Genomic DNA, 15,950 nt, shown 5'->3' with positions numbered 1-15,950 from the left:
TTATTTTTTCTTTGGAAAAAACAAAGCATTAAAAAAAAAAAAAAACCCACCCCAAAAATACTTATTGTTTAATGAAAGACCCTCCTAAAAGTTTATTATCAGAATATCTTACCTTTTGCTAAGGTTCTTTTATGTGGATTGTTGTGGCATGTGAGATCTTGAAAAAGCTAACAAAGTAAAAGTAGGGTCTGATAGAGATCTCTGCATGTGTTAGAATTTGTATTTGTCTTCTAGGTGAATTTGGAACAGATGTTGTTCACTAAATTTATTGCCTACCATAAATGACTTAGCGTGACCTACTAATTTGAGGAACTCCCAGGTGTGCACTGCTGCAAAAACACTGCATTGTTGGTCAGAACTTGTTAGTCATGGGGCCCTCCTGCAAATTACAGCCCATCCAGTCCCATCCAGTCGTTATAATTTTTGATTTTTTAATGTACAATTTCTGTGCAAAACTGCACACTTTGTTTCAGGGTCTTAATTGCTGTGTGTGAAACTATACATTAATCTTTATGGAATACCAGTCTATATACCTGGTTGTTTATGCACATCCCTCCTTCAGCTGTTCACACAGCACAAGGCACGTTTCCTGGCCATTCAGATTTCTGTGTGCGGTTTTCTGGTTCTGTTTGTGGGTGCATTTATTTTATAGTGAATTTACCAAAAATCAGAAACTCTCAGAGCTCCCTATCAGTTCTGTCTTGCAATTCCACTCTCACTGACTGATTTCCCATGGGTTTTTGCATGCACAGATTTGAAAGGAAGATGTGAAGTTCTGTCTCAATTGAAATGTCTGCTTTTAGGAAGACATGGTTTCTCAGTATGTCCAGGGTGGCCTTCTGCTGAAATTCACAGATTCTGAAAGGATAGTTATTAGACATACTCCTCAAAGTCATACTGCCAGTCTTAGAGAGATTACCAAATTTCTGCTTTTCACAAAATTTGAAAGGGAAATCTGGGAAATCTTAAATAAATGGCTGCAGAAAATTTATTCTTCTGTGGCATTGGACAGCCTTTGTAAATATTTCTAATTTACTGGAGAAAAGTATTCATTCTTTGCAAGCATTACTTAAAATTATCCCCAACAAGCACACGTGAGGGAGAGAGAAGAAATCTCAGTTCTGTAGCTGTCTAATAGAGCTGTCATAGCACAGGGTAAACACCAGGCTTCTCTGGGCAATGTACAACAGCCAAGCAAGCAAAAGGTTAAAAACAACTTTTTTGTTTCACTGGGAGCGCTGAGCTTAGTGCTGTACAAACTTGACATTGTAGTTGAAATAAACAATGCTGAAGGTGATTTATTCTCTGTATTCTTCAACTGGAGCTTTAGCAAAGCTGAGATCCAGTAATACTTCATGAGTTTAGCTGTAAACACAGCATGAGATATTAGAACATTAATTCTCATTGGAGTTGCAGTGACCTTTTCAAAACCAAATTGAAGTAAATTTGCACACACAAGCCAGCCCAGGCCAAAGAATCACAAACCTTTCGTAGTGCTCTGTGTCAGTTTAATTTGATTGAATACATTCTTTTCCAGAATGATCACCTGATGACTCTGTCTCTGAGGACTCAGTAGTCACAGAGAGTAAATGATCTTCATAGGTAGGGGAATTACTTCAAATTTATGAAGTGCTTTACCTCAGGCTCTTGTTGTTTTATGACTTGTAGATAGTTTTAATGAGGAAGATTTGATTTAAAAATTGAGCTATGTCACGGACTGCAGATACTTTTCAGGAAGCAATGGCTGCTGACAGTGCTCTAAGGCATGAGTCCTTTTAGTTGGTTTAGATCCTCTCCTGGCAGATGTGGGGAAAGCTCCATTGGCCATTCCAGTTTGTACCATCAAGAAAGTAATCCTCTCTGGTTATAAAAATAGATCCAGAAGAAAGAAACACTCATGGAATAGGGTTTTGGCAGAAGGTTTCCAATTACGAGTCAGTTGGCCAAGCTTGAAATATGGCACTTTTTTCTGAGTACCCTTTTTTTCTATTATTATTTTTAATTTCATTTTAATTGGGATAGCTTCCATTGTCTGGAACAGAAGGTTTGAAGTAATGTTTGTGCTGAAAAGGGCAAGTTTTAAAAGTGTCTATGGAATTTGGGATCATAAATCTTGGAGGAATTCATGAGGCTTTCTGTAGCTAAAATCTTGCCTTCTTAGGTCTTCTTTCCTCCTCTTTCTCTGCCTGGCCACCTAGAAAAAAATTGTGAGAAGTTTGCAACCTGTGGGAGTGTGTAAATAATTCAGAGTGAATGGTAAACAGAAGAAAATTACTGGACTTGAGTCATGTTACCCTCTGAGTGAGAGTTGACCTTTGAATCTGTGATTTTTTTTTATTTGTTCCATTATACTTTAAAATTCCAAATAGCAATTTTTTTGTTTTGCAAAGCAAGACTTTATTCACTGACCTAGGGTCCAAGTCTAGTGAAGAGTGATTGATGTAGGTGTTATGGTGTTCCTAGTGATTTGAATTATGCTACACTAAAAGAATAAAAGGAAAAAGAAAATGGAGATGCAGAGGGAGGTTTTTTATGTCTTATTTTATTTTAGACGTTGCCTTACTTAGCTTTGGCTAGGTTCAGTTATTGGTAGAGGTTAATTAGTGTCTAAATCCATGGAAGCAGTTCCAGCAGGTTGGTCTGAAAAATGGGTTTCATCTTGTCCATTCCACATCTTTGCTGAAAATGTAGAAGGTAACTCAGGCATCAGTTTGGGACCAAGGGCGTGTGGCAATCAATAGTACTGAATAATCAATGTGTTCAATATGCAGAGAGGCTCCAGCTAGATAGTCACACACCATGGCAGAGTTTAATTTTATATCAACAGAAGAACACACTGAATTTACAACAAATTGTTGAATTTCAGACTTTTAGGTTTGAGTTTTACTTTTTTTTTCCGATGGCTTGCTTGTACTTCGTGTGTCTACTGTTACTTAGGGATTATGAAAAGCTCTTTTTTTCTTGCAGATCACCCGGTGAATGAATTTTTGGATCTGTTCAATCGCCACATGCTTCCTCATGCAATAGATGAAACCCACATTGATTCAGAGTCAGCTCAGACTGAACCCTGTACTTCAGACTCCGTGCAGGATTCATCTGAATATATAATATTGGATCCTTTCTTTCCAAACTATCCAGAGTTTGAAGAAGATGAAGACTGTGAAAATACTACTGATGTTACAACTCCTCCAGCTTTGCAGTTCATCAATGGGAAGCAACAAGTTACAAGTGCACCTAAGAGCACAAAAGCTGAGGAGGCAAGGAGTGACCAAATCGAAAGTGTTGCACATTCCAAAAATGTAACCTTTTCTCAAATCAATGAGACAAACACATTTATAATAAATGAAGCTGAAGCTTCTGGTACTATGCAACCAAGAAAAGCTGTAGAAGTAATAGGGGCTTTTGAGGTTACACAACCAACATCAGGAGCTGCAATGTTAGAACCTGTCTATAGTGGGGAGTCTGAAGTTGTTTCAACAGATAAGTCAATAGCCACCACTTCTTCACGCGAGCAGTCTCTGCAAAACAGTAGAGAGACCATGACATGGCAGGGAACTGAGGAAAGTTCTCCTAAAGACAGCAAAAACCAGCTTTTAATTTCTAGTGAATCCTCTGGAGATGGCTCCACTGAATCTGATCTCTCCACTTCAGTCTTAGAAGTTGTGATAGGGTCAAGAAAGGAAGACGATGAAAAAAATTCTGGTATAACATCTTCTCCTGATGCATTCACTGTGGAAAGTTCTGCTGTAACTGCTTCTCTGGAGGCAGTTTTTATTCCTGCTACGGTAGACAAAGGTGTAACTGACCTTATTTCAGAAGAAGCAACCCCTGCTCCAGAAGACCATTATAAAACCACTATTAAACTTAATGCAAATTCCTCTGTTGAAAATATTCTGGAAACAAGTCATACGGCAAAGCCTGAATTGAGTGTTGCTTCTTTTATGGTTCTGGAAGGCTCTGGAGATGTGAGAGATATCATCACTGTAACTTCAGCTGTGACAGAGGAAATAGCAGTAACAGAACCACTTTCAGTGCAAGACAGTTCTTTGGGCTCTGGCACAGCACTGCTGACAGAATTTTCTGTAACTGATTCAGGAATCACCTCTGCTTTGCCCAGAGCTATAAGTACTCCTTATTCTGCTTTTGATCAAAGTCCTGAAGTAACTGCTGCCACCAACTCTGTGTCTGAGCTTATTACAGAAAAAGTGTTTGCCAGTTCTTTTGTAACTGAAAAGAGTATTGATGATGAAAAAGAAATACTCACCACTGTTTATTCAGGTCACCAATACTCAGCTACTGCTGCAGAGGAGAATTTGGATTTGAATGAACTTGGGAGCACTACAAGTGAAGTCAGAACTGTAAGTCAAGAGCCACTCAGAACAGTACCAGGTACCATAAGTTCTGAAATCAAAAAGGTCACCACTGTTCCTCTCTTGAGAGAGAAGAAGTTTTTTGTAAATGAAGGATCAGCAGAAGAGCCAGCAGACTTATTTTCAGGGGGTCCCACAAGCAAATTGGTAAGTATTGGCTCCCCATTTATTGATCCAGGTTCTGGAGACATAGATTTTATCACTGAGTCTGCTACTTTGACTTCAGTTCCATTAAGGCCTGTCACAGAAACAAAACCAGAAAGGTATGAAGGAAAAGTGTACAGTACAGATGATGCTTCACCAAAGGATGCAACAACAGAATATGAAAAACATGCAAGAACAGATGAATCTGCAGTAACAGTTTTGAGTACTGTGTCAGAGAGCTTCACAGAGGGGTCTGGAGTAGAAAGTCAGATGTCCCTGGATATATTTAGTACAAGAAAACCAGGAGAATCAAACATGGAAACAAAACCAACCTACACAGCTCCCTCTGACATAAAATCTGGTTCTGTAAAAGAGAGAACATCTGACATTGCTCCAGGAGTTGAAACTCTGCATTCAGAAACAGGTGAGGCCACATCATCTCCAGGATCAGTGGTCAGCAGCACCTCTCATGAGGACGTGGTGACACATGGTACTGGCAGTATAAAAGCAGTAGCTGAATCTACAGAAAGCAAAGATGCAAAAGTTGGTTCTTCAACTGTCTCATTGGGCAAGATTTTCCTGATTGAGCATGGCTCTGGAGAAGAATTCAAAGATGACAGCAGCACCACAAAACTTATGTCTAATGGACCTACAGAAGAAATATTTGAAGGTCATTTCTCAATTACTGATCACGGATCTGGAGAACCAGACACATCCACTAGATCATTTGCAAAAACAGCAGTTGCCCCTAGCGGGAGACCAGAAACATGGGAAAAGGATGACAGACAAGCTGTCAGCACATCACCTCTGGATCTTGCCTTCACTACAGATCCTGATGAGCAGGTCACAAGTTCTGAACATGAGGTAACATCCATGGGAACTGCAGGGGACATGGAAACTGAAGAGAAAACAGTTGATGAGCTGACAGTGAGAACTTTTTCTACGAAGATTCCTATGATGGAAGAGATACATTCTGGGGAAGAGAGGCCAAGTGAAATTTCATCAGAAGCTACAGAATCTTCTGAAGAAACAACTACAGACACATTCTTTAGAAGTACGCAGACTAGCCATGAGCATCTGGGATTTTTAAATGTTCCGACTCTCAGTCCATATCAGGAAGAAAAGGAATTAGAAACTGAACCAGTTCAAAAAATATTTTTGCCATTTAATGATGACAGAGTAACTGAGCCTGTGACAATTGAAAGGAAATACGTAAGCTCTCCAGTCACAGCTATAGAGCAAGAAGAGGAGCTGGTGCAAAACATTTTCCCTACGAAAGATATTCCCAGAACATTCCTGACACCTAAGGAAGAAAAATTGTCAAATAACGAGCTCATTGGCGATCCACTGTTTTCAGGACAGGGGTCAGGAGATGACCTTGCTGTTCTTCCTTCTGTAGTGCCACTTATTGTCAAGGAAATCAAGAGTACCTCAAGTCCTCAAACTTCTCACCCTGCAAATATAGGACCTGAACTTTCCACTGACAGGACACAAGACTTTGAAAGAGGAAGCACTTCAGCAAATGTTGAAGTTAATGAAGAAGTCCTAAGTGCTGTAACTGAGCTGCTGCCAGAAACTGGAGACCCATTCCCCACCTCCATGTTACCCAGTTCCCCAGCTTTAGCAGAACACAGCTCAAAGAGTTTCATCTTTAAAGAGATTGAAGACACCACACATTATTTTGTTGCAAATGAAGAACATCAGGAACAGGAAACTGACTATAGGAGAGGAGAAAATGAAACCGATAGGACAACACCCTCTTCTAAAGCTATTTCTCAAGAAGAAAATTCACGTTTTCTGATTAAAGGTGGCACAACTCCTGTATCTGTTATACTGAGTGGAACTCCCAATCTTGAAACAGAGGAATCTCTTGTAACATCAGCAACAAAAACGCAAGGCAGAGTATTACCTGAGAACTCTGGGGAAGGATCTGGCTGGGTTGGTGTTTCAGATTCATCTTCCCCTAATATGTTTACTCATTTCTCAATACCCACTGTTTCTAAAGTAGAACTAAGTGTTTCATCTAGTGTTCCTGGACATGTTTATTCCAAAGTTATGACCACAGAGTCACCAAGAGATGGATCACAGACTGCAATCACAGGACTGGCCTCCCTTTTTACAGAAGAAACTGAGATTATGGCAAATCCATCTGCTGCTCATCCAAAGACAGCTTCATCAGAAGAACTAACAAGTGACACTGGGTTATATGAAAAAATTATTCCCATGGTTGATGACAAAAGAAGTGTTATATTGAATGTTTCTGTTTATGGTGATATTACCCTGATTGAAGAACGACTGCAAACTCCACCAGAAGAAACAACTATTATAGACATGGATCACTCAAAATCAATGCCTGAGGATATAATAAGTGTGCAGACAATGTCAAATCCTGTAACACAGTCAACATATGGCTATGATGATAGCATGACAGCTGAAGGGGAGAAATATTATTCAACTCCCAAGTTTTCCATAGCCAAAGAAAAGACACTTGGATCTGGTGATAATCTTCCTCTGACTACTTCCAGTCCACCGAGTAGAGAGTTGGTGACTTCTGGGCACAGACCAACCTCAGATGACATGGATGTGGGTTCAGGGAATGACATGAATTTTTCTACAGAAGCTCTCACCACCAAGGAATTCTCTGAACTGGGCATTTTCCTTCCTACAATGCCATCTCTGGCAAGGCCTCAGGTCCTTCATGAGTCTAAACCTGTTGTAACCAGCCCCACAGAAAACGCGCATGAGCCAAGTACTTCAGCAAACAACCAAGTGATAGCAGATCAAAGTGAAACAATCTCTGGCTTTTCTGGGATGGGCCAAGAAGAACTGGCTGATAATCAGCCTGTGATTCCTTCTCTTATACCAGTTGTAACTGGTGAGCCAGAAAAGACTCTGACAACTGGCAAGCTTGAGTTAAGTGTTGTCACCACACAGCCTACATCCCAGCTGACAACTGTGTCACCTACCAAGAGTGCAGGGAATCATCCCATGGTGTACACAAACACGAAATCAGCATCAACAGAATATGAGGAAACAGATCCAGTGAGTTTTTATTCTGTTCCTCAAACTCCTAATTCCTCAGTAACTGTTCACTTAGTAAACAGAGTATCTGAGTACCCTGACGTAATCATTACAAGCACATCATCATCATCAAGCGATTCACATCAGTCCAATCATTCATCAGGAGGAATATTCAAAGAGGTTAGTTCTGATATTACAGCAACATATAAACCACCCACTACTGACCTTCTTGACACTACAGAGTCCACTCTGCTGGAGCTTTCTCCTGGGCCTTTTTCAGACAGCACAAGCACGGAAAGCATTCCTCCCTTTGGTGGGCTTCTAACAGGTGGGACAGAGAAGACAGAAACCCCTGTAACTGATTTAGCCAGTGAGGAAGAAGCTGCTGTTTCTAGAGATTCTCCATCAAAACATGTCTTGCCTACTGCTTTTCTGAATTTTGGAGAAAGAGCAAGCACAGATGTTCCAAAACTCAGCACAACAAAAGTCGAAGCTTCCTCAGGGAGAGTCAATAATCCCCACCAGGAGGAAGACAGGAGTACTGAGAGCCAAAACCCCTGGCTTGTGTCCACAACTGTTTCAGACTCACCCAACAATATTGAAAGTGAAGGATTTAAACCTGGCCAGGAAGCAGTTACAATGCTAACCTTGCCTTCCCAGCTTTTAGATGGAGGCACAGAAACACAGCCAGCTTTGTTTGGTCAGGGGGAGATCACAACCACACCTTCTAACATTGCAACAAACAGCATTGCCCCTGGAAACAGTCCCTACCAAAACAAGCCATCAACACTGAGCTCTGAGGAGCCAAACACTGTGGAAGCCGTAACTTCATCATTTTCCCTTCCGGAAGTCACGAACGGATCAGATTTTGTGATTGGCACCAGTGTGGGTTCTGTTGAAGGCACAGCAGTGCAAATTCCAGGTAACTTCCCAAATATGATCCCTGTTGTGTTACGTGTGTTGTGGTACTTGTGAAGGTGTTGTCTGGGCTCTAGTAAGAGGTGTGACAATCAGAGCTCCACATGAAATGACAACTGACCTCGTCACCCTCCAGCTGAGCAATCAGCTTGCTTGTGACCCCTACAATGTGGAGGAGGATGGGGGGTGCCAAAATCGCAAGCCCAGTGACTTTCCATTGGTGTTTGCATCGTGGAGCTCTGGACCAGACTGGAGGTAACCAGCCAGTTCTAAAAAGAAAGTAACCTTGATTGCAGTAGGGAAACCAGCTGGAGTGATTTCATTTGCCTATTTCCAACAGATGAATTTATCTGATATTTTTTCTTGTGAGCGTGGTGATAGTTCTTACGCAATTGGTTTCTATGAAGGGTTGTTTTTAACACCTTGCAGTTGACTTAGAAAGCAACAGTGCGTGTTTTAGGGTCAGAATTTTCTGTAATAATGAACTTCTCTTGACCTACAAGATAGCTTTGCACACAAGAGAAAACAAAGACCTTCTTTTCAGCATGCCTGTAGCTTTAAGTGCTTGATACAGTGTCAGTCTCTTAAAAATTACTGAACTTTTTGTTAGACATCATTTGCCAGAGTATTTTGTTTTCCATGATGGTACTGGGAACCATTTCATCAAATACATGGGTGATGCCAGTTGTGTCACTTCAATTCAAATTTTATCTAGATACAGCTGAGGAAAGAACTGGATTGGTCTGATTTTATAGGTTTACTATTATTTTTCCTCAAATAATCCAGATAGCTGACAATTTAAAAATGTTTACAGTGGAGATACCCAGTCTGCAGGAGGACAGATAGCAAAAACACAAAAAACACCATTAAGGTGCTTAACAGAGCCCTACATTTGTGACTTTCAGTGAAGCAGTCCTAAAAAAAGCACCCTATTGAATGGATGGGATCAGATACTTTCCAAAACCTCCAAGGTGAAATCCTTAATTACTTAATTACAATCCTAAATTTATGCATATAGGATTTTCTTCTGGAGGCTTTCAGCTGGACCTTCTGCATTCTGCTGCCTAGACAGGGAACTTGGTACTATAAGAAGACTTTGAATGGCTAATTTGCAAGAGTAAATTTTTCTTCTTTTTCTTCTTCTTCTTCTTCTTCTTCTTCTTCTTCTCTTTTTTTTTTTTTTTTTTTTTTTTTTTTTTTTTTTTTTTTTTTTTTTTTAATTTCTGTCATAAATCCCAGTCAGATTATTTTGGGATAACATGACCAAAAAATCTTAATTTTTCTCATGCTTCTGATTTACAGAACTCTCTTATCTATTTTGTAAATTTTCAAAGCCAGGGCTTTATTTTTGCGTATCAGGACTGTCTTCAGGGTTTCCATCTCACTGTGAGAAACTGTTACAAATAGTTTGGTGTGGACTTGTTTGTGTGAATGAGTGCTCCTAGGCATGAAGTCAAATGCAAATACCCAGGTATCTAAACTCAGTGGAAATAAACATCAGTGGAAGGCATAAAGCTCTTCAAGGAAATGGGTATTTAAATGCTAACTTGCGTAACAACTGAAGATTTCACAGCAGGTAAGTTTTTGTCTTAATGTTCAGTCCAGTCACAAATGTATTCAGTGCCTTTGTTTGTATTCTTCAAATGTATCTTTAAGAACGGCAGGTGGGAAACACACATGTGAGAAAATAAATTGAACTCAGTGGGCATTGATTGATTAAATATAAGCAGCCAGTCAGTATGTTCTGTGTACCCTGTCATTCTGCATAAACTAACCCTGTTCAAGAAAAAAGCATTTTCCATTCATTTTGCATATGTTTAACTGTTTTCAGCTATAATTAATTGTCATGTCATGCAAACTAAATCCTCAACAGAGTATCATGACTGCCAAATATAGTACAAATTGCTGTGGAAAAAAGTAATTCCAAGAGTAATTTACATTGGTTCATAGTAAATGCCATATTGTTGTTAAAGTAAAAAGTAGTGATGCCTGAAGACCAACTTTACTGTTTTATAAATCTTATTTTGAGTAGTTGAGTATGTTATAGACTTTCTGTAACTACAATAAGGCCTGCACTACCAATGCAGCAATGAAGAAAGATTTGTTTTCCTCCTGAAAATCAAAAATACACCATTTCCTTGAAACTAGGAAGTCAAATTCCTTTTTCTACTTGTTTAACAGGCCAAGATCCCTGCAAGAGCAGCCCCTGCCTCAATGGGGGTACCTGCTATCCACGTGGTTCCTTCTACATCTGTACATGTCTGCCAGGTTTCAACGGGGAGCAGTGTGAATTAGGTAAACTGGTGCCATCTGGATGCTGATTAACTCAAGTTTAAAGCTCTTGTACATGAGATCTTGTGTGCTTTAAAGTTGAAGGCTGCATGGATATTTGAAAAATCCTACATTGAGGCTTTATTTCGGGACAATAAAATGGAGAGTTGTCCATAGTCTCTCCCCTTTTTCCTCTCCCCATTAAGTGCACAGGTTTGTGCACATACACAAGGGTTAAGGGAACTGTAAATGAACTGCAGGAGCTGGAATTCACATCACTGAATTCGAAACCACATCAAATAAAACAAAATAGACACCAATACTTGGGATAGCTCCCTAAGAGCTTCCCATAGTTATTTGAAAGACTGGTGAGATAACCAAATCCCAAATGAGAATGGGAAGCTGAACACAAACTTGAAAGTTTTTGCAGGAAATTTTAAATATTATCATAATCATATGCATCTTTGGTACAAATTAGTATTTTGGTAATAATTTTAGCTGAGGAATGTCTTCCAGTTGTCTGTGGCATCTTTGCACCTCCTGTAACTGTAGATTTCAAGAGACTCACCTTTGTGGTTCAAGATAACCAATTTTTCTTCCAGAAAGCCAACAGAAGTATTATAAAATGACTGGAACAAATAAGACCTAGCATCAGATTTGACCAGAGCATATTTTGAAATAGAAATATATATATTTTAAGCCTTCTACATGATGCAGCAATTATTCTTAGTTGTTTGTTGTTTTGTAGATAGGTCCGGCTTCTCTTTTATATTTTAATGAGTGAACCAGAACCAGCAGTTCATTTTTGAAGATGGAGATGTTTGCAAAATCTGTATTGAAGTTTACACTGTGATTGTTTCAGAGGAACAGAACACATTAGGAGACTTCATATGGTCTTTACAAAGAGACACACTAGCTTATAATTTGTGCAAAAGCGACCTGTGCTGAAAATAATTGTATAAAATGAACTTGTGCTCCAATTTAAAAGGTGAAGACAAGGTATTTTAGCAGAGGAGGCAGGGATAGCATGTTATTTGTTTACTGTGCAATACTATGAGTACTATGATGTTTTGTCCTTATCTCAATAAGATTAGACAAGAAAGAAATGAGAAATGCAAATCAAGGAGATTCCAGAGCCTGCTGCTCTGCAGACTGAAGTTAGCAGTGTATTTAATGCTACATGATAAGATTTCCAATATTTGAGTTTCATGAAGATATTCGAGGTCCTTGGTGGTTAATGGGAAATTTTGTTGTGCCAGGGTCACACAAGTCAGATTTTCCACCTGGAGAATGCTGCATGGCATTCTTCTTTCTCATCCACACAGTGACCACTGGGATCTTTTGCAATGCTTCATCCTTCTGCTCTGAAGTGTTCCCAGTCACCAGTCTGACTAAGGCTGCAGAACTTTTCCCTCCTGGGAGTTGGGTGGGTGATGAAACCACTTTTATTTCCTGCTGCAGATATTGATGAGTGCCAGTCCAACCCATGCCGGAACGGAGCCACGTGCATTGATGGCCTCAACACCTTCACCTGCCTGTGCCTGCCCAGCTACATCGGGGCTCTCTGTGAGCAAGGTAAGGGGTGTTCCCACACCTGTGCTGCTAGACACCCATTTCTAGCCCAAAATCCTTCTGCAGTGAGAGGTAAAGCCTCCTGAAAATGAGGTGAAAGAAACTGACAAAAGTCTGTGGGAAGTCACCAGTGGTGAGGAGAGCTCCTAATTTTTGTTAGACTTCCCTGACTTGTGATTCACTGTTTTTTCCCATCTCTCACTTTGCACAAGTGCTATCCACATGCTAGCCTGAGTGAAAGCTGTGTTGCCATGTACAAAATATAAAGAGATATATGGGGCAGTTTCTGTGTCAAAACAGCAGCTCTCAGGTTTTGCTTTTCAGCAACAGTTTTCAGGTGGCTCCAGAAAACTTATGCTGGCTTGCAAACTGTTGGGAAGACACACAACGAGGCTTTCTCATTACTGTAGTGATGCTTAATGAGTGGGAGCAAAGTTACTTTGTGGCTGAGTTTCTCTCTTAAAAAATTACATGTGGTGTAAAAGACATATTGGAACCCATCACCTCCAAAAAATGTCAGTGAGATGTAGGAATAGTTTAATGAATAAGACAGATTGTATATTAATATCCTCTGGGGACTACAGTTTTGACAACTTCATCCCACGGTTTTTGAAATTATTTGTGCTGAGAATATTTAGGAAAATAAGTGCAGGGTTTTCATTACAAGAAAATTATAAAAGGCTTTCTAAGCTGGACAACTGAAATAAGAAAGAATATCCAAGTGCCTCTAGTTGTTAGAAAATTGCCTTCAAGAAACCCCACTGTATTTACAGGAAACATTAAGCAAGATGCTTACTCAATCTGTGGGAGGAGGAATAGGATAGCAACATTTGTTCTGTCAATAAAATTAATGAAGGCATTTCCTTGGGAAAAAAGAAACGGTGTATTACAATGTGCTTGCTAAACTTATGAAAATATTTTTTTCCTTTTCCTTCAGCTAAATGATTTTGGTCACAGGTAAATGAACTAAACCTTTGGATTTGTTTAATTAATATTGTGTATTTTCATGTTTGTTTCTCAGCTTCAGTGAAGAGCAGTTTGCAAAGTCTTCCAGCTCAACCTATAGAGATCTGTTTGGTAGAGATGAAAAATCTCAGAGCTGGTCAGCTCCAGCATTTTTAGTGTTTAACCTTTTCAGCAGTCTGGCTAACCTTGTAATTTGAGAAGGCTCTCTGAATCTTGTCTCCCAAATTAAAAATTGACAGTGTTTTCACACCAAAAGAAATAAATGTTCTCACTCCCTTCCTCCTCCCCTTCATTCCAGCAAATCCATAGCAGTGAGTGGCTCTGAGTGCCATGGTAGCTTCAAGTTGCTTTTTATGACCAACCTGGGAGTGCATTTTAGGTGGTTAATGGGAACATTTCCTAGTTTGTCAGTCAGAACTAGAGCTGTGCTCTCTCAGCTTTGGAATTTAAATTTCCTCCACTTAAAGTCCTGCCGTGGTTTGGGACTTGGGAAAAGGTTTTAGTGCCAAATTTCCACTCCACCAGACAAAATAAAACTGTGTTGGCGATTCAGACATGGTTGTCTGGCAAGCAGGCTTTATTTCAAGGCATCAGTCCTGACCTCACTAGATTTAAAGACCAGCCAGGTCGACAGAATGTGCACCTCGGTGCCACAGGAAAGGTGGAGCTCAGCACACTGAGATTATATTTTATTGCCTTTTTCTTTTAAATTTCAAATGAATTATTCATTTTAGAAAGCTTAAAAAAATTAAACTGAAGGGATTTCTTAGGCACAGTGCTGAGCATTCAAAATGCCGTGGGAGGGAATGGGAGCAGAGAGCATGCACTGCCTTTGGAAATGAAGAGAGGGAGATCACCACATCTATAGGCACTACACTGATACAGAAGAGAATGCAGAGCTCAGAATTTCACCCAAATGTGCCTGTGGGACTGCTCTGGACTAAGGCATCTTCTGCAAGGGTATCATTCTTGTGTCAGCATTTGGAGGGGAAGTGACCAGGGGACAGCACAGCTGCGTGTCAGGGACCTCTGGCAGGTGGTGAAGTTAAGGGAACCTTCTGGGTGATCTAATCCAGACTGAGGCAAATCAGTCCTGAGGCTCAGGGAGCTGGAACTGGCTCTCTGACAGCCCTTCCTCTTGCCAGGTGGAAAGAGTTCAGTAATCTGAGCCCGGGAACATCTTCCTGAAGAGAGCTGAATTTGTTAGATGTTAGAAATAGTGCAGCTGAAAGTTCCTTGAAACGTTTGCCTTTAAACAAGATTGTTAGCTCAGTTAAGACAGCATAACTTCTGGTGCAGGTGAGATTAAAAGGGGCAATATCCTCTTTTGCCTACCACCTCTATCTTTTCAAAGGAAAAATGCATATTCTGCTTGTCACTTGTTGACATTTTAACATTGCCCCCTAAAATTCACAAATATCCCCAAAACACTTTTCCAAAGAGTGACAGGAGACCACAGTAAATCTTGGTGTGAGTTTTATTCTGGGACATCCATTAGTCTTTCCATTGTCATTCCTCTGTGAAAAGCCTCTATGACAACTCTCAGGAAATGGTACAGACTTCCAATTTGAACCTCAGTTTTAAGAGTGAGTTCTCTTTTTGAGAGTTGGATGAGCCCCTCTGTGGATTTTCCTCCTCCTTCCTTGGCTGGCTAGAGTTTCCTTTTCTTTTTCTGCTCTAGCTGGTGTCTACCTGCTCTCAAGGAATGTTCTAAGCTTAAGGTTTGGCTTGCTTATAGCTGGGCATGTGTGCAAAATGGCACATGTGTGTTTGTAACAGGATGAACCTCCTTGGGATAATTCAACCAGCTGCTCTCTTCCAGGTTCTGAAAATAAAACAACTGTGGGTTTTAACCACTCTATCAGGAATCACGTGTTCTTATAACCCAAGTTCATTCTTTCAGTGTCTGTGATTACTCCAGTCTCATTTAATTCACTTTGTTTCCAGGGCTGTTTGGTTGGGGTTGAAGTAGTTGAGAAGGGCTCAGGGAAAAGATACTTTCTGAAAACAGATGGTCTCTTACTGATGTCTATCAGCTGAAAAGCGATTGTTTTGGATATTTACTAGAGAAGTGGTTTTCTCCTTGTGGGCTAATGGCCTCCAGCATTCCCTCATTAGCTGAAGGCAGAGAGTCACTGATAAAACTCACAGCTGAGTTAAGACTCTCATTATGTTCTGTTACCTATGTCAGTCTTTATTTCCTTTAAGCCTCTTCTGGAATTTCTTTAAAAACAATGGACCAATTGTCAGCAGCCTTTTGAAAAAGCAGTCCCTATTTATGTATCAAACCTACAGAGAACTCTTTTTTTAATGCAATGTTTAGGGATGTTGTTACACATGTTCATTTGCAGTTACAGAGAACAGAAGCTGTGAGAGTAACTCCTTTGCACACACCACTGAAAACCCCTGTAAATTGTCATAAACCCTAGACGAGTTTTAAAGCACAACAAATATGGTGAACAAGTGTTTCAGTCTTTCCATCACATGCTGGAATAAGATTACAGAAGTCTGTGACTGGGTACACAATGAATGTGAAGTATTGCATTCAATAAGTGCTTGCACCTACTCTGCTCACTGTGGTTGGGCCGGAAAATTTACAGTCACCTGCAATTAGTGTCTACTGGTTCAGTAAAGGCACTAAAAATTTATACCTGTATGGAACGCTTTTACCTTTTTGTCACCCTTTCA

The 15,950-nt window shown here is 40.1% G+C and overlaps 1 protein-coding gene across 1 annotated transcript in view; it reads left to right on the top strand.

Annotated features, from left to right (window-relative positions):
* VCAN (versican) overlaps positions 1-15,950 on the top strand; it is a 97,874-nt gene that overhangs the window by 62,356 nt on the left and 19,568 nt on the right. Inside the window, exons 9-11 of the mRNA XM_066181937.1 lie at positions 2,968-8,457; positions 10,635-10,748; positions 12,186-12,299. Of these exons, the coding sequence (XP_066038034.1) occupies positions 2,968-8,457; positions 10,635-10,748; positions 12,186-12,299 (5,718 nt within the window). The remainder of the gene's footprint in view (positions 1-2,967; positions 8,458-10,634; positions 10,749-12,185; positions 12,300-15,950) is intronic.

Source organism: Chamaea fasciata, unplaced genomic scaffold, assembly GCF_029207755.1.
Source record: "Chamaea fasciata isolate MVZ Bird 193981 ecotype frontalis unplaced genomic scaffold, bChaFas1.0.hap1 SCAF_4, whole genome shotgun sequence".
Taxonomy (NCBI): domain Eukaryota; kingdom Metazoa; phylum Chordata; class Aves; order Passeriformes; family Sylviidae; genus Chamaea; species Chamaea fasciata.
Note: the sequence above shows the minus strand (reverse complement) of the source record. Positions and strands in the feature narration are given on the sequence as shown.